Genomic DNA, 22,565 nt, shown 5'->3' on the forward strand with positions numbered 1-22,565 from the left:
CTAAATCTTATCATTTCAGATGGATTTAAATTATTTATACAAAAAAAAATCTCGCATTAAAATTAAATATTTTTCTATTGACCTATATTATAATATTTTAAATTCAAAAGAAAAAAACGACTTTCACTCATCATATCATTTGTGTCCATAAAACGGTGTAAATTATGTTAAGAAATGTGGTTTAACTGCATTGGAGGTAACCCTACCTACCATGTTTTTTTCTTGACATTAAAAAGTTGAAAAGTTAATGCATAATGAACCGCTTGATGCAATTAGTCTTGCTTGTGCAATTAATAAGTAAAAGGACGTGATATATAGATAGAAAGATGGGTTGTGTGTATAAATAGACGTTGATTAATGAAGTTATATATTTGATTGTTTCACGGGAGGGAAGTAGTGAAGAAGAATAGCCATCGGTGGAAGTTCTTGATGGCTGTGTTTACGAAGTTCTTCAACTTTTGTTCAAGCAGCTTAATGCTCCGTTTGATGTTACTGTTAGTTTTATCGTTGAGAACGAAGGGGTTGGTGACACTACCGCCAAATGTTTCAATTCCGGCAGTGATAGGTTTCGGAGATTCGATCATTGACCCCGGCAACAACAACAAGGTTAAAACGCTGGTCAAGTGTAACTTCCCTCCTTACGGTAAAGACTTCGACGGAGGAATTCCGACCGGTCGATTTTGCAACGGAAAAATTCCATCGGATATGTTAGGTACTTACACTTTATATGTACATCTTCTCTTTTCTTTCCACTGTGTTTTTCTTTAAACTTTTTAACTTAAAAAAAATAATTTTTTATTACTACATTTTTTACAACTTTCTCTTATAATTTTAAGTATTATTTTTTAAGTGATTTGTTATAAGAAATATGAAAATAGGTTGACGAGAAATATGTTTATGAGATTTAGTGTACATTGTTTTTGTAATTTTAAATTTAGTTTAAATGGGAAAGAATTAATTAAACTGTCTTTTTAATTTTATATTCTGAGAATATTTATCTTGTATATTATATATAATTTACTTTCAAATCTTTAATAATTTTGGTAATCTGTTTTTGAATAAAAGTTTTTGTACAAAATATTCGTGGTTGAGTAAACTTGGAGAGTAACTCGTACACTATTCATTGATTTCGTTGCATTTAAATTAATAATGGTGATGCCATGGTCCCCTTGCCTTGAAAACTTTGTTTAACAACTTCAATTTGACATTTGAAAAAAGAAAATCTTCATGCAATTGTACACAATATTTTATATTTGTATGCTTGTTATTTTTGTCAAAAGAGTAAAGTGACAGTGTATTTTTAGTATTTATAATAACTATACTTTTAATTATTAATTGGTTGCCGAGAAATTTATGGAAGAATCATAAAAGAAAGTACCATTGAAAATTGCGAACTTGATGTTGCAAAGCATTAATAATTTATATACTAATGCAGACTTTGTGAATATAAAGGTTAATAAAAATTAAGACTTAAAATATCTGTGAGGGGATGATATGATATGATACATAGTATAGTAGACAGGTAGCGAGTTATGTCAAGCGTCTTTAAGACCATAAAGCTACTGTAACATAAATGAAAATGATGCTTCATCGCAAAGTACACATTCAACCTAAATAGAGATGCGTGTGTCTTGTGAAACGCTCACACTTAAGCATAGCTAATAGCATGATTCCCGAGTGTTATGGAATACGTAATAAAAAACTTTGGAATTAATGGTAATAATCTTAAAAGACGCAAAAAATTAATGATCATTATCTAAGGATACTGTTAGGTACAATTAAAAAAATAACCATAATAGTTCATTTTATTTATTCTGGTCATATTTTACATCATTTTACATAAAAAGAAAAAGTGTTATGAAAGGCACCTTAACACAAACTGAAGTATGATGTTGGTTTATCAACAATACGAACACTAAAAATACTTTGGACGATCGCATTTTCAAGCTCAATAAATTGTTATACCAAACTTATATTTACTAGTTAATCGTTTATACTTTTTATAGATAAAAAAATTTACTTTTTCTAAAAATGATATGACTGTTAAGTTATTGATAGATCACTTTTAAGAAACTTTAACCAATAAAGTGTTTAAAAGAACAATTGAGAAAGTAATAAATTTTTAACCAATAACGTGTTTATATACATTAAAACGAGGGCCCATCTAATATTAAAAAGGTTAGTACTATATGATAGGTTTTAAGTTAAGCGTGAAATGAGTTAACACTATCACCATCAATTTTTCCACTACTAAAATCATAAATGTGTACCTTTTTTGTTCTTATTTTTATTTTTCGTTTAATTTCTTTATATACAAATATATCATTATTTTTGTTTTATATACCCCTCTCATTTTCAACTCTAAATAGAGTGCATGTTAACGAACACGTAGCATGGTTCCACGTTGCAACTAATTAATTACTCGATTGAGTTTTCAGTTGAAGAACTGGGTATCAAGAAGCTTTTACCCGCTTATTTGGATCCAAATCTCACGCCCAGCGACCTTCTCACCGGAGTGTGCTTTGCTTCTGGTGCTTCCGGATACGATCCTTTAACGCCAAAAATAGCGGTATTTAATCTCTAAATCATTCTCACTTCTAACATCGATTCATTGATCTTTGTAATTAATTATGATAACTGTTCATCAGTCGGTGATATCAATGTCCGAACAACTAGAAATGTTCAAAGAATACGTAGAGAAGCTGAAACAAATTGCTGGAGTGGATAGAACGAACTTCATCATAGCCAACAGTTTTTTCCTTGTGGTAGCTGGAAGTGACGACATTGCAAACACCTATTTTACCGTTCACGCTCGACAGTTACAGTATGATATTCCCGCTTACACTGATCTCATGTGCAATTCCGCTTCTGATTTCATTAAGGTACTGAAAGTTTAATTCAAACCTACAAAATCTACATATGAAAATGAAGTTTGTACTCACTGATTGTAAATTACAGGAATTATATGAACTTGGAGCACGTAGAATCGGAGTACTGAGTGCACCACCGATTGGTTGCGTTCCGTCGCAACGAACACTTGCCGGAGGCTTAGAAAGAGAGTGCGCCGGAGATCACAATTACGCGGCCAAGTTATTTAACTCTAAACTCTCAAGAACACTTGATTCTCTCGGTGAATTGCCCGATAGTAAGATCGTTTACATTGACGTTTACAATCCCCTGTTGGATATCATTGTCAACTACCAAAGCTATGGTAAATCAATCTCAATTCATTTTTCGAATGATTTTTGTAGAATTATTCAATTGATTATTGAGTTGGTTGGTTTATATTTCAGGCTATGAAGTTATGGACAGTGGTTGCTGTGGCACAGGGAAATTGGAGGTTTCTGTGCTCTGCAACCCTTTGGATACAACTTGTTCCGATGCTTCAAAATACGTGTTTTGGGACAGTTATCATCCTACTGAAAAAGTATACAAACAGCTCGTAGGTCAAATCCTTCAAAACTATTTAAGTCGCTTCTTCTGAGTTTTTCAAGGTTCGCCTCACGCGCCATGCATGGATAGCATTAATTAATATTTAGAAGAACACACAGATGATCCTAAAAGATTAACATGTTCGATCCACGTTATCATGTTTTTAGCAGTGAGTGTGATTGTTAAGTGTGCAAGTGTACATGTATGATAGGAACGGCCTTCCTTTTCGTACACTCCTATCATTTATCCTTATTTATTTCTATTTCTTAATTTTATAAATAAGACTACTACACTGATTGATTACATTTACTTTCAATAAAAATGAACTCTTATTTAATAATATTGAAAGAAATTGTCATGTCAAGGTCAGCATCTAATTTTATGCACAAATAAAAAAAAATAGCAAAACACCTTTTAATCTAGTTTAGGAAAGAAAAATTAAAATTTCTATTTAATAATTTGGTGTCTTGTCTTTCAGAAAAAGACAATTTAGTTTTCTATATTTATAAATTATAGTTTAAATAAACCGATAATGTCAACTAAATCATGCTTATCTCACTCTTCATCCTCCTCCTCCTTTCCACATCATCTTCTCTTTCTTAAGTATATTTATTTCTTTCTTTTCTCACCATTTGTTCTTTCTCCTCCCTCTTTTGCACTTATATTTATGTTGAACCTTTTTCTTCAACACTAGATTATGACATAAAAAACATTCAACAGCAAAAGAAAAAAAAAATCTCATTTCTAATAAGTTATTTAAGTCATTATCTAAGCATCCAACTCCAAAGCCAATAATACAAAAAATGCAATTATTGATCACCCTTACAATGTTATGTTAATATATTTAAAGTAACTAGAGAGAATAATATTAGTACCATTTATATAGGAAAAAAAAAGGAACAAGCACATTATTATGTTTCTTGAGTTTTTTTTTTTTGAGGATTAAAAATGTAAATAAAGATAAAACAATTATTTATAGATTTATTATAATTAATATTATGACAACTTATTAGAATATTTTTATATATGATTACCAGTAATGATATGTTATTAATAACTTTGTTATAAAATATTTAAAATAATCGGCAAATATATGATGCAAGAAATAGATATACCTATATCTTGTTACATTTCACTTACTAAAACAAAATTCATTCAAACATTGGGGTTAAAATTTAAAAGTTGATACTAAAGTTATATTAGCGTCAAATTTTCATCAATCAAAGGTTTGATGGTATAATAGCTAATGTTGTGTTACGAAAACGGTCCACGTGACTTGATTTTGGCCACCACACACATCCACGCTAATATCTATATTGATTAAAAGGTTAACAATAGTAAACTATAAATTACTTGACATCGAAACATTCTAACAATTTTTTTTAATTTAGATTAAAGATTAAATATGTTTTTAATTTATTAACTTTCAGTAAAAATTAAAATCAATAATTCTTTAAAATATTGGATTAATTTAATTTCTAACTATTAAAAATATATAGATTTAATTTTTTAATTAAATTTTGTTAAATTTAAAATATATTAAAATTTAATTAAAAAGTTTAAATTCTTCTCTTTTAAATTAATAGACTAAATTAAAACAACTAATAATTTTAATTTTTAAAAAATTAAAAAATCAAAATTATATTTAACCCTTATTTCGAATATTCGGGCATACGTAACTTTCACATATATGTCATTTTATAATATTAGTACCTAGCTATAATATTATTATAATGTCAGTTTAGTATGCTTAGTTTACGTACCACTATTCACGGATACAAATTAAAATAATAAACTTTTAAAATGTTAAGAGATAAACAAATTAATGCTTGTATATAATCCATATTTAATTTAAATTTTGGTTTTTGTTCACATTAAAAAGAGTTATACTTTTATTAACTCATGCTTATGCGAATATTATATATTTGTAATTACAAAGATAGATAATATATATATATATATATATATATATATATATTATATATAATTATAAAAGATGTTACAAACAAAGACTTCGTATAACGTTTAATTTGACGTTTATTTGGAAATACCTCGTATAATAGTTATGAAATATTTATATTATTTACATTTTTTTATGTCACATGTTTTATAGATGATGTTTTAAGAAATTCAATATTTGTAAAACCAATCTCTTTGAGTATTTTGAAATTAACTATTAAAAGTTTAGTTGTTTATGTCTGCTCAGATTTAAAACCTAAACTTGGTCTTTTCAAAGTTTTATTAACTAAAAGGGCTAAGGTTTATGATTTAAAAATAAGTTTGTCAAAGATTTAATAAACTTAATCATTTATTTGACATATATTCGGTAGTAGTTGGTTATTCAATATCTATATATGTTTTTTAATATGTTAAGAATAAATTTTTTTATCAAAAGTAGACTTTGAAGGTTGAATATTACTACCAATTCGGTTAAAGAATCATTTTATTATTTTTATGCTTTTTTTCATTGGATGAGTATACAAATTTATGTGAGCAAAATTATGTACTAATGGAGATTATAACTTTAAATTCGATTGTTCCTTTCTTTATTTTCTTGTTACTGACCCATGAACCATGTGTGTTGGAGGACTGTGAAACACTTTCCTAAGATGAAGGGTATGTTAATGGGTTGTCCCCTGTTCATTCAGAAACCATTGCAGTATTACAGAATCAAGATAGTCCCAACGTCATTAATTAAATCTATAAGTAGCATTAAAAATACACTATATTAATATTTAAATATTATTTTAAAATGTTTTAAAATATTAAAATTAATAATAATTAATATATTGGAAGACATAATAAAAAATAATATAACAAAATCCAGTAAAAAATTTAAATTTGATCTACAACATCCAATTTAATGCAATGTCTTCCGCTGACAATAAATTTAAATTTATCAATGATTAATACTTGTATGCAAAAACTGCACCTAATGTCTTTCAAAAGTAGATTATTGAAGCGAATTTTATTTATTTTCTAATAGCCAGTTGAAAGAAGTAAAGTATGTTAAAGAAACATTTTATTTATGATTTGTTTTCATATGAACCAAAACACCAGCACCTTGGTGACAGCAACAAAAGAGTGTAATCTAACAGTGGTGGGGGTACTAACAGTTATTATTCCAGCGACTGATGCAACATCAAATCAAATCCAGCATTGATTAAAGTCGGTACTATAATTAGTAATGCTATATAATAACTCCTTCTCCCAACGCTTCTGAGTAGATGCGATATAAATGTAAGACGGAATAATTAGGTTTCAAGAAACAAATCAAAAAAAGTTAAAATTTAAAGCGGTTAAAATAGTTATCTACTTGATAAATATTATCATTTTAAAGTTAATTTTATAAAAGGTTTCTTCATTGAAAAAATATTTAATTTCCGAAACCAAAATTCACATTTAGGGGGTTTATTAAAAATAGAGAAGGAATATCACCCACTTCATTGAAAGAACAGCCACCTCTAACAATAGATTTTATCTTAAAAATAAATGAGAATTAATTATGGAATAAACATATTTGTGTAGATTTTATTTATTTACTGACTTATTATAATGTTGTATACTTGTTGTATTTTTGCCTACTGGCTACATTTTAAATACAAAGACCAAAGTATTATTGTTTGAGGATCCCATTTTTCATTCCTCAACTCTCTATTATTGCGTATTCCTGTTATAACCTCGTACTCCTCGTTCTTTTTAAACAAATTGCAAAATGTGTAAAAAAATGTTTGGGGGAAAACTTCTCCAAAATTTTGTACGGTAAAAAAATAACTTTAATTATAAGTTAAATTTAGTTTGTATTGTAAAGCCTCTTTTATATGCTTTTTAATTTGTATTTATAATTCATGTAAAAGTTAATTTTAACTCAGAAAAATCATTTTATTTATTTATATATCTTTCTTAAAGATTTTGGGGAAAATATTCCTAAGATTTGCTTCACTTATGATTTTGTGCTCTGTTTGCGTAAAGGGAAAGAATGGATACCGTAATAACACTGTTTACAAAGTAATAATAATAATTCTGTCTTTTTGGGCCATTTTACTTTTACATAGGTGAGAGTTGATACGTGGGCCAAAAATTGTTTATATGTATTTTGAGGAATACTATTTGCACTCCCATTTAGTGCTACATTATCCTTTTAGTCTTTATCTCCAATAACACATCCTGGAAAATTACCTTCCTTTCGCTATGAATAATGGTTGGCTTTCTCTTCTCAATCGATTTTAATCTGCATTTTTTTTTCATTTCCCACTCATTTTATTTTTAACAGATTAAAAAGATCATTTTTTTACATTAAAATTTTGAAATACTGTATGTTGTTTGAGTAAGAAATTAAAAAAAAAATTTAAATTACAATTTTTTATAAAATTAATTGGATTATTTATAATTAGATAATTTATATTAGACTGAAAATAAGCATGGAATTGATATTTCAAGAAACGTGTACGTTTGTTTTACTGGACAACATATATGTTTGGAAAATAATACAAGTAAAAAGAGATGAACATGAATATTTAATATTAGAAACCTACAAAATTAAAAAATAAAATTAAACCATTTTATTTTGCATAAATTAAAAAATAGTTCAAGCACGCTGATCTTAGCTACTTGAATTACGTTTTGGTTTAATTAATAATATTACACATTCTTAACTTGGACTATTTTTTTTCCCAAAACTATAGCAATTTAATTATATAAACTTTAAATTAATTACTTTTAGCAGTGAGAGAGTAAAGGTTTATAGGGAAAAAATTGACGTGCGCACATGGGAGGTTGCAGTTCTGAGAGAGACAGAATATATATTTCGGCACTTTTTTAGAAAAACAATTTCAAAGGGAACGTGTTGGTAAAAAAGACAATGCATTAGCCCATACTTTATTTCTACACCTTTGCGTTCATTAGGCCCAATTAGCCCGTTTTGCTCATATTTAGCCTTCTACATTGGGTTCATTTAGCCCATATAATTATTCTTGTTTTTCTTTTTCCAACAAATGGGTCAGAGATCAATTAATTTAATTTAAGAAAGAAAAATGGTAAATAATATTGGATACTCACACAGTTTATTAGCAGATATTTTTTCCAAAACCATTAGTCACTTACTATCATTTCTTATATTTATGAATTGAAATAATACATTTTAATGAAAAAACCTTCTCTTACATTATATAATATAGGTTGACATGTGAGTTTCGTAATATTATGCAACATACACAGTTATCTTCACTTTAATAGTGGTTTTAACAAGTAATTGATATTATTGGTATTCTAAGTGTGTGTTATTATATATCGTGTATATATATATATATATATATATATATATATATATATATATATATATATATATATATATATATATATATATATATATATGTTCTGAATTAAACATACTCTTATATCATTTAGATTTCTTGTAATTATTTATTTATACAAATTATACTTTATGTTTATATAAAATGTTACTTTAACTATAAATTGATATAACTGTATATAATTAATGTTTCTAATATATGTGATCAAAATATATTTGCATTCTTTTATAATTTAAATCTTACTTTGTATTTGTGAGATTAAATATTAATATTAGCGAAGTTATATTAATCTTAAACTTTTAAAAAGTGAATGTTTTTTCAAAACAAAAAAAAAAGTTTTTCTTTCGCATATCAATTAGTTTATTTATTTTTTATATAGAAGAAAAGGAGAAAGGAAAGGAACAAGAGAAAAAAAAAACACATGAATCCAGAACAAACTCGTAGCGGCTACCAAACAAACGAGCTAATGTGGAAAAGACAAATATTTGCGAGACTGAAACAAAATCTTGAAAAGCTCTACTTTTATAAACCTTGTGGCTATACTATAGGAGTAGATATGTTGAAATTTATTTGCATGTTTAAATTTATTTTATATGAGTATTGAATTGAATATTATAATTGATATACTAGTTTGCTTAGTTATTTTTATTTTTGTTTGTTGTTTTATATGTTAATTTAAGTTTTATTTATTTTTTACGTTTAATTATATTTTAATATTTATTAACATTAAAATAAAAGAGAAGTCGTTGAAAAGAAAAAAAATATACAACAACATTAATATTATTTTATTACTCAATTATCTTTTAACCGTTCTTTATATATATATATATATAATAAATTATCAATTATAATTATATAAAAATTTATTGATCCTTTAAAAAAAATAAAATTGCATTAATAATTATTGAAATTAGAATTTAATTTTTAAATTCAATTACAGTAGTATAATATTTAAGAATTTATATTATTTTAATTAATATAACTAATTATTTCAAATTTAAATATAAATGTAATGGAATCAAAAGTCAATCATTATATCTTAAAAAGTCTCACTGGTTAGCAATTTTCTTTCTTTTATAATTTCTTAAAAATAAATAATGATTAAAAATAAATTAGCTCTTAATAAATCATAAAAACATATTATGTAGAATATATTATTACCAATAGATATAAAAGTGTGATAAAAATACTAATAAGAATAAAAAATGTTAAGGATTATTTATGTAATCAAGTTTATTTTACTTAAAATATATTAAATTAAAAGACAACGAAAAATTGTTTCACTAGTATTGATGAAGGAAACAAAATGATAATGAAAAAAATAATAATAAAACGATTTTTTTTGTTATTCTTCCACTACTGTTTCCTTACGTTCGATAATTTGAAGAACTTGAATCCGCAAGTAAGCCATACAAAAACCAAATGACTGCATATTTGTTTGTATGGTTATACTTATACTTATGAAAGGATATTAAAACATGTTTCAATTAAACATGGCCCAGTAATAAACAACCGAATTCAGTGGTTTAATTTAATTATTATTTACCAATTTGAAATTTGGTTTACATAGTTTTTTCTGCATTTAATGCGAACGTGCTGAATTTGTGTGGTGCTGGGTCTTTGCTGGAACAATTGAACAGCACCACTACCATGGAAATACCGATTGATTCATGTAAGCCACAAAATATATATAAATAACCAGCATCATCATATGCAACAGATCATGCTGGGGTCTTTATAAAATTCCACAAAACAGCACAATAAATGTAAAGCTTTGGAATATATACAAATTCATTATTATATAATGAAGCGATTTGTGTGCGTGTAAAAGTCAATTGAAGCATTTAATTCAGATTATGTAGATGTTAGTGAGTGAGCTTGGATTTGAAGCAGTGATGGAGTTCCCTAAAATTAAAAAAATAATCTTATTTATTGCATTTAAATGCAATAAAGGACCATTCTCATCATGTCGCGTTTATACAACCGATTAATAAATGCAGGACCTACTCTTTCTATATATATATTTGGAAGAGAATAGAGGCAAGAACCACAAACACAAACGTAAAATGGAGTTGTGGAGTGTGGTGTTTGTGTGGTGTGTTTTGTGTTTCGGTTTTCTTCACACCGAAGCCATTGTTAAGCTCCGAGGAAACGAAACAATTCCAGCACTGATTTTATTCGGAGATTCGATCGTGGACACAGGCGCTAACAACAACTTAATCACAGCGTTTAAGAGCAATTTTCCTCCTTATGGAAGGGATTTCCATGGCGCCCAACCAACAGGAAGATTCAGCAATGGCAAGGTTCCTTCTGACTTCGTTGGTAACTATCATTCACGGAACGCTTTCACTTTCCTTCTTCTACTTCTTATCCGAAAACTCAAGAAAAAAATCTTTGTGGTCTTGACTTGGGTTTAAATTCCATTACTAATATTTATCACTTCTGATTTTGGATTATTAATCTGAACCAAACGTGCTTATTCAGCGGAAGAATTGGGAATCAACGAATATTTAGCAGCATACACGAGTCCAGGTTTGAAACCTGATGATATGTTGAAGGGAATCAACTTCGCTTCGGGTGGCACAGGATATGATCCTTTCACCGCACAACTTGCCGTAAAATTTTTCATGATATACATTTTTTTGTTTTCTCTTTGATTTCTCGTACTGTTCTATTACATTTTTCTTTTCTTTTTTCTATTAATGAAAATGAATGAAATCTTAATCGTTGGTATAATAGTCAGTGATACCGTTATCGGAGCAACTGGAGCAGTTCAAAGAATATATAGGAAAGCTGAAAGCAAATTTTGGAGAAGCGAAAACGAACTTCATCTTGTCCAAAAGTTTAGTTCTTGTGGTATCAAGCAGCAACGACATTGCCAACACCTATTTTGCATCTGGAATTAGAAAACTGGATTACGACGTTCCCAATTACACTGACATGTTAGTTCAATACGCCTCTTCTTTCGTTAAGGTAATCTCATACTCATTGAACGATAATCGTAAGATTAGGTATATCATTAGGTTAAATAATATTTGAATTTTTTGGTAGGAATTGTACGGTTTGGGGGTTAGGTATATCATTAGGTTAAATAATATTTGAATTTTTTGGTAGGAATTGTACGGTTTGGGGGTAAGGAGAATAGGAGTGTTTGGTGCACCTCCATTAGGATGCGTACCTTTCATGCGAACATTGTTTGGAGGTGTAGAAAGAGAATGCGGAGAGGAAATAAACATGGCGTCAAAACTGTTCAATTCTAAACTCTCTGCAGAGCTTCACAAGCTACAACGTCGAAATTGGCCTCAATCCAGGATTGTGTATATCCATATTTACGATCCTTTGCTGAATATCATTCAAAATCCAACCAAATATGGTAAATATTTTAAAGTTATTTTTGAACTTATGCAGGTTTGTTGAAATCATAAATGTTTTGGTTGAATTTCAGGATTAGAAGTTGTTGACAGGGGATGCTGCGGCACAGGGTCTGTAGAGGCAGGAATTCTGTGTAACCCGTTGGATCTGGAAACCTGCACAGATGATTCTAAATATGTGTTTTGGGACAGCTACCACCCCACGCAGAGGACGTATCAGATTCTTGTTGGTGAAATCCTCCACAGATATATAAACAACTTTTCTTGAAAGAATTCCCACCTAATTCTTGTTTATTGCCCTTAATTCTTAATTCTTTGTCTTCCATTTTAGATAAAACCGTCCCTTCGTTAGAGTTTCAATGCAAATATTTTGCTTAATTTGTTACAAGTTATATCTCTTCTCATATATGGTCCCAAGTCAAGATGACAACTTCAATTTTAGATAATGAACATGACTTGTGATTCTAATAAACAATTATGAAATATATAAATTAAGTTTACTAACTACTTTGCTTGGTATTAAAAGGTAGCCTACCACACTTGGGAAAATAATGTACTAATATTTTTGTTCATCCTCTATTATTGGTTTTTTTTTTCTTTTTGTATTTTCTTTTGTTAGTTAAATCCAAATGGGTTGGTACCATCTATTTTAAGTTAAACTTTAATGGGCAGATGGATTGAACAAATTATAAAATTCAGAATCATGCATTTTGGTTAATCCATGTTGTCTTTTTAGTGTAAGCAATTTGGTTAATGATATTATCACTTCTCTTCACACTTTGAGGTTAGAGTTTGATGTAATCATTGCACAATCATATCACATGCCTTAACATTAAAGAGGATTGGATGGAGTAGATGGATGTTTCAGTGTACTTATTATGTATATAATCGTAGATATCAAAATTTCATATTTTATTGTAAATCAATTTTTTTATCATAGTCTTATGATTTAAAAAACAAAATTGTATTCAGAATATAAATCTGAATGAGAGACAATGAGTAAATTTGGAAAGAAAATATGTAAATAAAATTATTTGAAATAAAAATGACAAAAAAAAAAGAGCAAAAGTTTTGAAACAGTATAAGTGATATACTTGATTTAATAATCACCTAATAATAAGAATGGTCCCATTTTATTATATTGTCATAGTTTTCCATTCCTTTCAATTTTTTTTTATATTTGCTTATTTAAAATTAAACAGTACATTTAAAGAAAAAAAATAAATATAGAATTGTTTGGATTAACAAAAATATTATAATACATGAAGAGATTTAAAATAAAATTTTATAAAAATTATCGATTAGATAGGTTTGATAAATTTAAAAAATATATTTTAATTGACAAAAATAAAATATTATTATTTTTCTCTTAATCACAAAAATAATTTAAAATAATATATAATTAATATTAATTATATTAAATGAAAATATTTTATTGTTATATAAAAAATCGATTCTCTTATATGTTATAATATATAAATAATTGATTATTTCTATGACAAAATTTTAATGGATTATGGTTTAATTATGACAGGAGAAAATCTATTATCCTCTTTGTCTTCTGGAATTATGAAACTTAAACAGAATTAATTCTCTAATTTTCATAATTGATTTTGCCTTCATGTTTACTTATTTTCTCCTTAAAAATATTTTCTGAAGCCGAAAAGTACCTCACTCTTCTATCATTTATAGGATCATACATGTAATTTTGGCCGATGTGACTTTCTCTCTCCATCTTCTCGATCTTGCAATGAACCTTTGGGAAGACTTATCCACAAATCAGCATTTTCAAGATGATGGAAGCAAACCCAGTTGACACTTCCTCTTTCTCACTTTTTTTTTTATATTGACATTTTTTTTCTAATTTTATTCTTTAAGTATTTTTTTAAAAATTTAACTATATTTTATTTAAGCACTTTTTAATTTAATTATTTTTAAATAAAATAAACAAATAATATTTATAAACTTAATCAAAACTATCTACAATTAAATTATACAAATTATTTATATTTATTTTAATATTTATAATTTTAATTTTTTTTTACAATAAAAGATTTACATAATACGCTTAGTAACGATCTGACTACAAATATATAGCACATAGCTAATGTATATCTCAGAAATTATTTATTTATATATAGGAATTAGCTAATTGTTATTATAATTAAGTATAATAAAAAAATTCTCATACTAATAAGCCCGAGTTTAACAAATTAAATTTATTTATAATAACTAATTTAAGTTACCTTTCAAGACCTTCAGCATCACCTTTACTTTTTATTTCTTTCTGTCTTAATCTATATATAAGTTAACTTACTTTAAATTAAATAGTACTTCTTTTATAATTTTAATTAATGGATCAAACTTAGAATAAAATAAGTTCAATACTCAATTAAGAGTTTTATTATTTAGAGTGTTGCATTACTCTTATCGATGCCTGTAGCGGAACAACTTAGGTTTTTGTTGGTTGAGTTCCGTGGATAACAACAATGGAAGCGGTGTTGGAGAAACTCAATGCCATCACCAAATCCGGCAAAGAAATTGTTGACGGCGTTTTTCGTCGCCGCAATCCGGTATTCTCTCTCATGTTTTGGGTTTATGCAACTTCTTTAGCATTTATTCATAATGTGTAATGGTAATTTCAGATTGAAATCCTTAAACGGTTGCAGAGAGAAGCGTTTTCTGATATTATGAAACTCAGAGACAGGCAAGAGAAGGTTGAGCGGGTCCTCTCTTTCTATCAGTCCAACAAAGGAGGGCCCTTTCAAGAGTCCTTCACTCACGTGAGAGGTCACCTCGATTTTTTGGGTTCTCTGTTGTTGCTGAGTGATGTTAATCAGCAGAACTTAGATGCTGTAGATAAGTGTGGAATCAGAACAGGGGTTGATTCAAGGTTCATTTTTGAAACAACAATTGGGGAGAAATGTTCTGGTGCTGCTGAGTTTGTGGCCATTCATGGAGGCAGGGAAAATTGCGATGAAAAGCCTCTTTCTCTCTCCAAGCTTAGTTTTACAGCGAATGTCAATGATTGGTTCTCTCTGGTGGTTATGCCTATAGGTGCCCGGGGCAGAGATGTTGCAATTGCTTCCAATTCTTTTGATCAGGTTCTGTTTACTTTTGTATGTTTCTCTTATGTGGTGGCTAGCTTTTAATTTGCCATTTTCTTTTCCCTTGAAATTAGAAGCGAGAAAGCCAGGAATGGTTTTTCAATATGAAGCCTATTCCTGAATTCTCACCTAAGGAACAACAATCTGATCAGACCATAGAAGTTAAATATAGTTAGAGACTGCAAGTTCAACAGATTGTCCCATTTGGGTAAAAATATTGAAAAGCCTCAAAACAACATACTAGTCGTTAGAAACACAGAGGCTAGCCTTGAAAAATTTGCAGCAAAATGTCATCTTAACTGTGGATGTGACTTATCCGAAAAACACGTGGATCGTTATTCAGGTGTCAAGTTATGTGTCTACGTAGATGAATTATGAATGGTTTACTTTTCCTGCCTTTCCTTTTATCTGGATTTGCATTTATGAACTATGAATAGTTCTTTTAAACTGCAAATGCTATATTGTTTGAATCTTTGGCTTGTTTGCTGATATATCCATCTTTTCTCTACCCTTTCCTAATTTGGCTATTGATATGCTGACAAGGTGTAGTGCTGCATTTAGGTTGGAGAAGGGTTTACTGATTTTTCCTATTTTGGACCACCACTTCTCCGTTTGCACAATGGTACTGCTATAGGCATAACTGTGAGAAAGTCAAATATTATTGCTTCATTGGCTCAACATGCAACTGGTCTGCAAATTCCACATACATCTAGCACCTTTGGGCAACTTCTGTATCAATTTTCTAGAGGAACAAAACTGTCTATTTTGGGATTTCATCGCATGCCTTTATCATCAAAGAGACTAGGAAATTTTGGCGCTTTTACCTTTCCAATAGTATTGTCAAAGCAAAATGAAGTTTCTGAGGCAGCACCACCTAAAGTATTGTCATCAACTGGAATACGCACTTCGGGTGGTTCTATTGCCTTGATGGCGGAGTCCGAAATTGATGGTTTTGGAAAACTTGGGGGTTGGTTCGAGATGAACAAATTAAATCCCCAATCTGTACAATTCGGTTTAAACTTATCTGATGATTCAGAAGATTCATTAGGCTGGGGTATGAGTCTCAGTAGATTCATAGTAAATTCAGAAAATGAGGCTCATTTTCAGGCTGAATCCTACCTAAGATTTAACATGGGTAATAAATTTTGCTTGAAGCCAGGCGTTGTATTGGGAACAGATGGGAAATCTAAAATAGCTGCTTTAATGCTTCGATCTAATTGGTCCCTTTGATGACTGTAGTGTATTTTCTTGATGAGTTGAGTTCTCACTTTTTTTTTAATCAGGTGTATATGACTTGTTAGTCTATTATATTCATTTATTTGATTCAAAGTATGTTTGTTTTATGCAAAATGTATTTGGGAGTGAACTGATGATGTTTATCATTAGTTGTTCACAGTGGACATATATAAGTTTTTGGTTTTACATCAAAATGTAATTTGCAAAAACAGTATTTTTATATGAAATCTTCAGAACATTTAAACCACTAATTTTATGTTTTTTAAAATACATTTTAACTCATAACATAAATTATATCAGTAAGGTGTCAACTTTGAAATGAATATCATTTGCTTGCTTGTAAGGCATATCAGCTTTTAACTTCAATTTTCCTCGCTGATTGAAGGTGTGACTCTATCTCTGTTTAAAACAACGTTGAACAATCTAAAGGGCAAACAAATAATAAGAATTGCGACTAGAGAGTAGGCATCATTCATGAAGAACTTAGATTGCATTTATTCATCCCTGTTTTTGTTTTACTATTTTGTCAATACAAAAGGAATTCGAACTGCATATTTGTCGTTGGTCCAAGTAACGGATCCAAACAAATCGTTCTCTAAGGATTTCGAAGCTGAGAAAATAACCTCGTAGCTTAGTTTTTTACTACTCTTTGTAAATTGGAGTTTATCTGGAGTTACTGTGACTTTTACATTACTCGGAGCGTCCACAGTGAGAGAGTACACTGTTTCATCTTCTTCACCAACATTTGTGACAGTTCTAGTCACACTCACATTTCCTTTGCCAGTGATGTTCACTGCAATGGAAGGGTAGTTGATGTTGGAGATGAGATCAAAACTGGAATCCTCAGGGCAACTGAAATTCTTAGAGGCAGATCTGGAGATGATCTTAATCTCGCTTATGTTAAATCCAGCGTAACACAAAAAGTTCAAGTAGTCAACGGTGTCAGTTTCGTAAACCAGCCCTGGTTTTAACGACTCAGATGTTGTTATTCCCCCTGCCCCATAGTCATAAGGTGTGGCTAACTCTTCCGAATCATTTCTTATGGGCATCTTGAGGTTGTCGTTTTGAATTGCTGCATATGCATAGAACGATGAAAATTATACATTATGAGTTATTGTTACCCTTAAGAAATCACAGGAAATTGAATGTAATCTGCTGTTTATATATATATATATATATATATATATATATATATATATATATATATATATTCATGAAATGGGTGACCTGAAGTCATTATGGCAGATTTGATTGCAGAGGGACTCAAAGTGGGGTTGTGTGTTTTAACACTGCATGCAAGCCCTGAAACATGTGGAGTGGCCATGGAAGTCCCTGAGATAATGTTGTACAGTGATGGCTTTCTTCCTTTCGGAACACCCACTATGGCTTTTTTACTCCATGCAGCGAAAATGTTTGCTCCTGGTGCTAAAATATCAGGCTGCAGAGAAAGAAGAAAAGTTTTGTTCACTGTTTAAGCATTGAGCCTCATGATATGTGAATCCTATCATCAAATCATATATACCTTGAGAATATTGCTCGAAAGCGTCGAAGGTCCTCTTGATGAAAAGCTTGGCACCATTGGAGCAGGCTTATAATCAAGAACTGTTTTTGTGCTTAGTATTGTTCCCAGTGGGTTGCTTCGCATTGTAAGGATAAACAATTAAACTAATCTGTGATAAAAGCAAATTGTAAAATTGAGCAACAGTGTTTGCTTATGATTCTTACCTGGTTGATGTGATATAGTTGAGGATTGAGACGCCATATTTTGGATAAATCACTGTTACTGGGAAGTCACCGAAATTCTCTGCGATTGACCCATATACATCGGTAATCAAAACCAGACCTTTTCCTCCCAACTTCTTAATTTCCGAACTGTCGCCACTGGGGCCAACACAAACCACTATTTTCCCTTTCACTTTTTCTCCATCTAATGAACCTGACTCACATTCTCTGCATGTAACAAATGATTTATTTTTGTTCGGTGTGAGTGGTTTTGAATCTTAAATATACCTGATCAAAATACACTTTTTTTAGGTTGTCGAATTCCGAACCTCGATTGTTTCGGAGTTTATAAGTTATGAGCATTTGACTACTTTTACGTTTGAGGCATAATGTTTAAGAAACTTAGAAAGTGGAGTCTCATTTTAGAAGATAATTTCAGTTTAATCTTTAGTTGATGGAAGCAGTAAAAATGAAAGACAAGTCCTATTTTAAATCACGGTTTCTTTAAATTAAAAAAACAAAGATTTATAAGAAAATCCATTTCACTAAATTATCTAAAATATGTATCTATAGAAATATAAAAATTCCATTGGCATTGCTTATGTATTTCATCTGTACGTACCTGGCATCAGCTACGGTGCTTTTCTTTGTCTTGGCAAGCTCACCAGATATGATTGAATACTCGGGAGAACTTTTGAGATTAGAGAAGTTTATAGCTCTACCCTAAAGATTAATAATCATCAATCGCGAACAAAAATTATATTAGTTTCACCCAACTAATCCAAAATACTAACAAGAAAAATAAAAGTTCAAATTTTTTATAAAAAATATCTAATGGTGATTTTTTAAGTCATTATAAACGCCTATGATGTATTGAATATTTCACGTGATTTTAAAATGAATTATAAACATACATTTTCTTAACATTTACTGAAAAAACTATATATTTTTACTTTTTCTACTTATTCATCTCGCTTATTTTATATTTTAAAATGAAAGTGTACTTTTGTTTACTAAGTGTAAAGTAGAAAATGTGATCTTTGTATTATCACCTAATTTTAATGCAGAAAAAAAAAAGTTTAACTTTCATTATCTTAATAATTTTTTTCATTTATTTTATAGGTGCAGTTGAAGAACGAGGAGAAGGATATGAAGTTGAAAGAAAAACGTACCTTGATGGTCCTGTTATCACCCAAAACGAGGTCGGACTCGAAATCCCGGTCGATGGTAGAAGCTGCAACCGTAAAAATCCAAGGCGCGTCGTTCACAACCGTATACGATTCCGGTCCCGAATTGCCGGCGGCGCAGACCACCAGAATGCCGCGCTCCACGGCGTGGAATGCGCCGATGGAAACGGGATCGTCAAGCAATTCTTTTTGGCTCCCGGGGGACGGACCCAGCGACAGCGACAGCACATCCACTCCGTCGGCAATGGCATCGTCAAACGCCGCCAAAATGGCCTCCCCACGACATCCCCCGCCAAAACACGCTTTGTAAATCGCCAACCTAGATTCTGGGGACCCACCCTTTGCGTCCCCCGCCGCCAGATCATAGAACGACACGTTTCTCACGACGGAACCCACCGCCGTCGACGCCACGTGGGTCCCATGGCCATCATAATCCCTTGGCGTGTGGGACCCCTCGCCCTCCTCATCATCAGTATAATACCTCGCCCCGATTAGCTTCCTAATCAAATAACCAAAATGAAAACAAAGCTAAATCGTTTTTCTGGTAATAACACCAAAATCTGACTTTATTTATTTTCATTTCCAATCTTTATGGTGGACTCGTGTGTGTCTCCTAGAATTATCAGGTGACGGTGTAACATCATATCCAATGACTCGTTTTTTCATTTATTTATATAAATTTTAAAATTTAAATACGTGACTTTTATAACAGGTGCAATTTCATTTCATGACCATAATTTATGGTGTGACTGAGATTTCAGTATACTAATACTACCTGTTACAATTGGAGGAATTGAAGTCACGCGTTGTCACGCACGTGCCTTTCCAACGGGGCGGAATCGGACCCATTCCCTCGTCGTTAAAACTCGCATCCTCTGGCCATATCCCTGAAAATTCCCTCTAGCTTATTAATTAAATGATTTAACAAATACATATACAGGACAATAACATGTACTTATATTTTCATATCATTTGTTATTAGTTGTTCTAACCTGTGTCTATGACGCCAAGGATAACGTCTGAGGAAGAAGAAAAACCGGAGAGCGTGTTTGGTTTGGTGTCCACTTTGACACGAGTTTGGTGTGTGAGAAAATCCCAGGAACGAGTTGTGTGGAGCTTCAGAATGGGGTCAGGGAAAACAGACACAACACCAGGTTTCTGAGCGATTGAATCTGCCTCCTCTTTTGATAAACGAGCTGCGAACCCTGAGAAACCATGCTTGTAGTTTCGTACCAGAGCATTCTCATCCCTTCATTCGCATTAAGTTAAATATATGAAACATATCATAAAATTAATCAAATACTTGTTGCCCACATAATTAATTAAGGTACCTCTTCAGCACCGAATTAAGAATCTGAGCATGGTCATTCCGAAGAGAAGCATTTGTTGAATCCGCAGCTCCCATATAGACGATGTAAACCTGTTTAGAGTTGGTACCATGGTTATTAACTTTCCTTGCCGATGACCTTGACGCTCCAAAACACAGCAACAGAATGCAGAACAAATGCAACAGAAGTGTGTTCTTTTCCATGTTTTATCAGTTGGTGTTCTCTGAACACATACGTTGTTGCACTCAGTGGTGTGCTTTTGCATCACCCTCGCGTGGTATATATATAATGCCTTGGGTCTAGTTCATTGGGTGCTGAGTTTGTGTCAGCATTGATCAGCAGCGATTGCGATTTACTGTTGAAGAAAAAGTAGAATGTGCGATGGTAGCATGATCGTGTGCTTATTCCTTACGCGCATTGCAATTACCCGTTAAGCACTCAGTCCATGCAAAGTGTTTGATAGAGGAAAATTTTGGTGTTGGTGCCAACCACCTTAATATTCCAAAACTGGTGGTAGCATGCAGTTAGTAACATGTGATGCCATATGACAAGATTTCATTATAAAGAAGGAATTAAGGTAATCTACCGCGCTAGTTACAACTCTTTTCGAAATTAAGTGTCCCTTCTGTGGATTTTATAATGAATAAATATGGTTACCCAATGAACACGGTAGATAACCCAACCATGTCGCCATGTGATTCATCTGAGCGAAAAAGATTCCTTAACTTACATGGTTGCATTCATACCTTCCACACTATCCCTTTCATCTTTGCTATCATAGCATTACTGTCCCGGGGATTTATCAATTTTGGTTTCCGTATTTTATTTATTTATTTTTCAATTAGAAGTTATTATAGTACTTTTCAAAATTATAAAATAAATTATTCAAAGTTATTGTGGTTATTAATCTCCACACTTTACAAAAACATTTTTTATAATTGTTTTCAAAGATAAAGCTGATATTAGTTACCTGAATTCCAGTTGAGAGCTTAAATTTTAAAAAATACATATATTTTTCAATTTGATTTAGATAATAATAATAACTAATATATTTATAAAGTATCATTAAAATAAAAATAATTACAAATAAATATTATTTTATATTTATATGTATAGATATTGTGAGTAAATACTGATTAGTTACAAAATATATTAATATATTATAAGTAAAATTATTTTACATTAAGTTTAAATAATGTAAAGAAAAAGGAAAAAAAGAATAATACTTAATTTTAATATTATAGATAATTTAGATATATAATAACTAGTAATTCTTCAGAGATAAACTTTCTACTGGCATGTTATAGAATAATCAATTTTGATATATATGAAAAATCATGTATAAACACGTAAATTATAATTATTTTTAATAAAAATACAGCTTTAAAAAATATTATTTCAAAATGAATAAAAGTATATCACTTGAATAATTGAGTACCCGCAAAGATAAAAAACAGATGTAACATAGTAATATTTATCCAAAATATATTTAAACTTAATATTAATGATTACAAATAGGTCTAAGTGATGATGCAAATAGATTAGATATAGTTTGTAGAAAAGAGAGTTGAAAGATGGAATGTTATGGATGTTTACAACCTTCCTTCAATAATTAACTCTTATATAATGACTTAAGATTTATTCTTAAAATAACTTTTGAGAAATTAACGGCATAAAATCTTATATCAATAATATATAGAAATTAAACTGGCAGTGTTTAGACAAGGGGATGAAAGAGAGAATAAAATTGGGAATTAATAATTACGCGGCGAATTGTTTCTTCTTTCTGCTGAAATTGTTGTCGCATTAGACATATTACAGATATTCATTTTTTCCTTAAGAGAATTTGAAGGTGTTATTAGTTTGGTTT

The 22,565-nt window shown here is 30.2% G+C and overlaps 4 protein-coding genes across 5 annotated transcripts; 3 read left to right on the forward strand and 1 right to left on the reverse strand.

Moving 5' to 3' along the window:
- Nucleotides 1-322: 322 nt before the first annotated feature.
- On the forward strand, nucleotides 323-3,735 carry LOC114163113 (GDSL esterase/lipase EXL3-like). Its single transcript, XM_028047202.1, has 5 exons — nucleotides 323-712; nucleotides 2,439-2,569; nucleotides 2,649-2,882; nucleotides 2,959-3,211; nucleotides 3,294-3,735. Exons 1-5 carry the CDS (start codon nucleotides 430-432, stop codon nucleotides 3,482-3,484), a joined length of 1,092 nt encoding a protein of 363 aa, XP_027903003.1. The 5' UTR covers nucleotides 323-429; the 3' UTR covers nucleotides 3,485-3,735.
- A 7,069-nt stretch (nucleotides 3,736-10,804) lies between these two features.
- LOC114164599 (GDSL esterase/lipase At3g14820-like) lies at nucleotides 10,805-12,570 on the forward strand. The gene is made up of 5 exons (XM_028049324.1): nucleotides 10,805-11,066; nucleotides 11,229-11,359; nucleotides 11,484-11,717; nucleotides 11,859-12,117; nucleotides 12,190-12,570. Exons 1-5 carry the CDS (start codon nucleotides 10,811-10,813, stop codon nucleotides 12,381-12,383), a joined length of 1,074 nt encoding a protein of 357 aa, XP_027905125.1. The 5' UTR covers nucleotides 10,805-10,810; the 3' UTR covers nucleotides 12,384-12,570.
- A 1,946-nt stretch (nucleotides 12,571-14,516) lies between these two features.
- Nucleotides 14,517-16,572, forward strand: LOC114163237. Of its 2 annotated transcripts, none has more exons than XM_028047417.1 (3): nucleotides 14,517-14,688; nucleotides 14,761-15,219; nucleotides 15,784-16,572. In XM_028047417.1, exons 1-3 carry the CDS (start codon nucleotides 14,605-14,607, stop codon nucleotides 16,450-16,452), a joined length of 1,212 nt encoding a protein of 403 aa, XP_027903218.1. In that variant the 5' UTR covers nucleotides 14,517-14,604; the 3' UTR covers nucleotides 16,453-16,572. The 2 variants fall into 2 exon arrangements, with proteins under 2 accessions (XP_027903218.1, XP_027903220.1); XM_028047419.1 differs by having other exon boundaries at nucleotides 14,785-15,219.
- Nucleotides 16,573-16,929: 357 nt separating this feature from the next.
- LOC114163236 (CO(2)-response secreted protease-like) lies at nucleotides 16,930-20,963 on the reverse strand. Its single transcript, XM_028047416.1, has 9 exons — nucleotides 20,699-20,963; nucleotides 20,360-20,616; nucleotides 20,143-20,254; nucleotides 19,353-19,866; nucleotides 18,803-18,903; nucleotides 18,184-18,408; nucleotides 17,981-18,095; nucleotides 17,686-17,896; nucleotides 16,930-17,530 (listed from the first exon to the last, which is right to left on the reverse strand). Exons 1-9 carry the CDS (start codon nucleotides 20,896-20,898, stop codon nucleotides 16,977-16,979), a joined length of 2,289 nt encoding a protein of 762 aa, XP_027903217.1. The 5' UTR covers nucleotides 20,899-20,963; the 3' UTR covers nucleotides 16,930-16,976.
- Between the last annotated feature and the right edge of the window lie 1,602 nt (nucleotides 20,964-22,565).

This window comes from Vigna unguiculata, chromosome 9, assembly GCF_004118075.2.
Source record: "Vigna unguiculata cultivar IT97K-499-35 chromosome 9, ASM411807v1, whole genome shotgun sequence".
Classification (NCBI taxonomy): domain Eukaryota; kingdom Viridiplantae; phylum Streptophyta; class Magnoliopsida; order Fabales; family Fabaceae; genus Vigna; species Vigna unguiculata.

What these genes read in the sequence shown, in the direction of transcription:
- LOC114163113 (XM_028047202.1), top strand. Translation starts at nt 430, where the DNA reads ATGGCTGTGTTTACGAAGTTCTTCAACTTTTGTTCAAGCAGCTTAATG. An exon ending in CTTTAACGCCAAAAATAGCG is followed by an intron (nt 2,570 to 2,648) that starts GTATTTAATCTC and finishes ACTGTTCATCAG; the next exon opens with TCGGTGATATCAATGTCCGA. An exon ending in CCGCTTCTGATTTCATTAAG is followed by an intron (nt 2,883 to 2,958) that starts GTACTGAAAGTT and finishes TGTAAATTACAG; the next exon opens with GAATTATATGAACTTGGAGC.
- LOC114164599 (XM_028049324.1), top strand. Translation starts at nt 10,811, where the DNA reads ATGGAGTTGTGGAGTGTGGTGTTTGTGTGGTGTGTTTTGTGTTTCGGT. An exon ending in GGTTCCTTCTGACTTCGTTG is followed by an intron (nt 11,067 to 11,228) that starts GTAACTATCATT and finishes GTGCTTATTCAG; the next exon opens with CGGAAGAATTGGGAATCAAC. An exon ending in ACGCCTCTTCTTTCGTTAAG is followed by an intron (nt 11,718 to 11,858) that starts GTAATCTCATAC and finishes ATTTTTTGGTAG; the next exon opens with GAATTGTACGGTTTGGGGGT.
- LOC114163237 (XM_028047417.1), top strand. Translation starts at nt 14,605, where the DNA reads ATGGAAGCGGTGTTGGAGAAACTCAATGCCATCACCAAATCCGGCAAA. An exon ending in TTTTTCGTCGCCGCAATCCG is followed by an intron (nt 14,689 to 14,760) that starts GTATTCTCTCTC and finishes TGGTAATTTCAG; the next exon opens with ATTGAAATCCTTAAACGGTT. An exon ending in CTTCCAATTCTTTTGATCAG is followed by an intron (nt 15,220 to 15,783) that starts GTTCTGTTTACT and finishes TGCTGCATTTAG; the next exon opens with GTTGGAGAAGGGTTTACTGA.
- LOC114163236 (XM_028047416.1), bottom strand. Translation starts at nt 20,898, where the DNA reads ATGGAAAAGAACACACTTCTGTTGCATTTGTTCTGCATTCTGTTGCTG. An exon ending in CCTTGGCGTCATAGACACAG is followed by an intron (nt 20,255 to 20,359) that starts GTTAGAACAACT and finishes GGGAATTTTCAG; the next exon opens with GGATATGGCCAGAGGATGCG. An exon ending in AATTCCTCCAATTGTAACAG is followed by an intron (nt 19,867 to 20,142) that starts GTAGTATTAGTA and finishes TTATTTGATTAG; the next exon opens with GAAGCTAATCGGGGCGAGGT.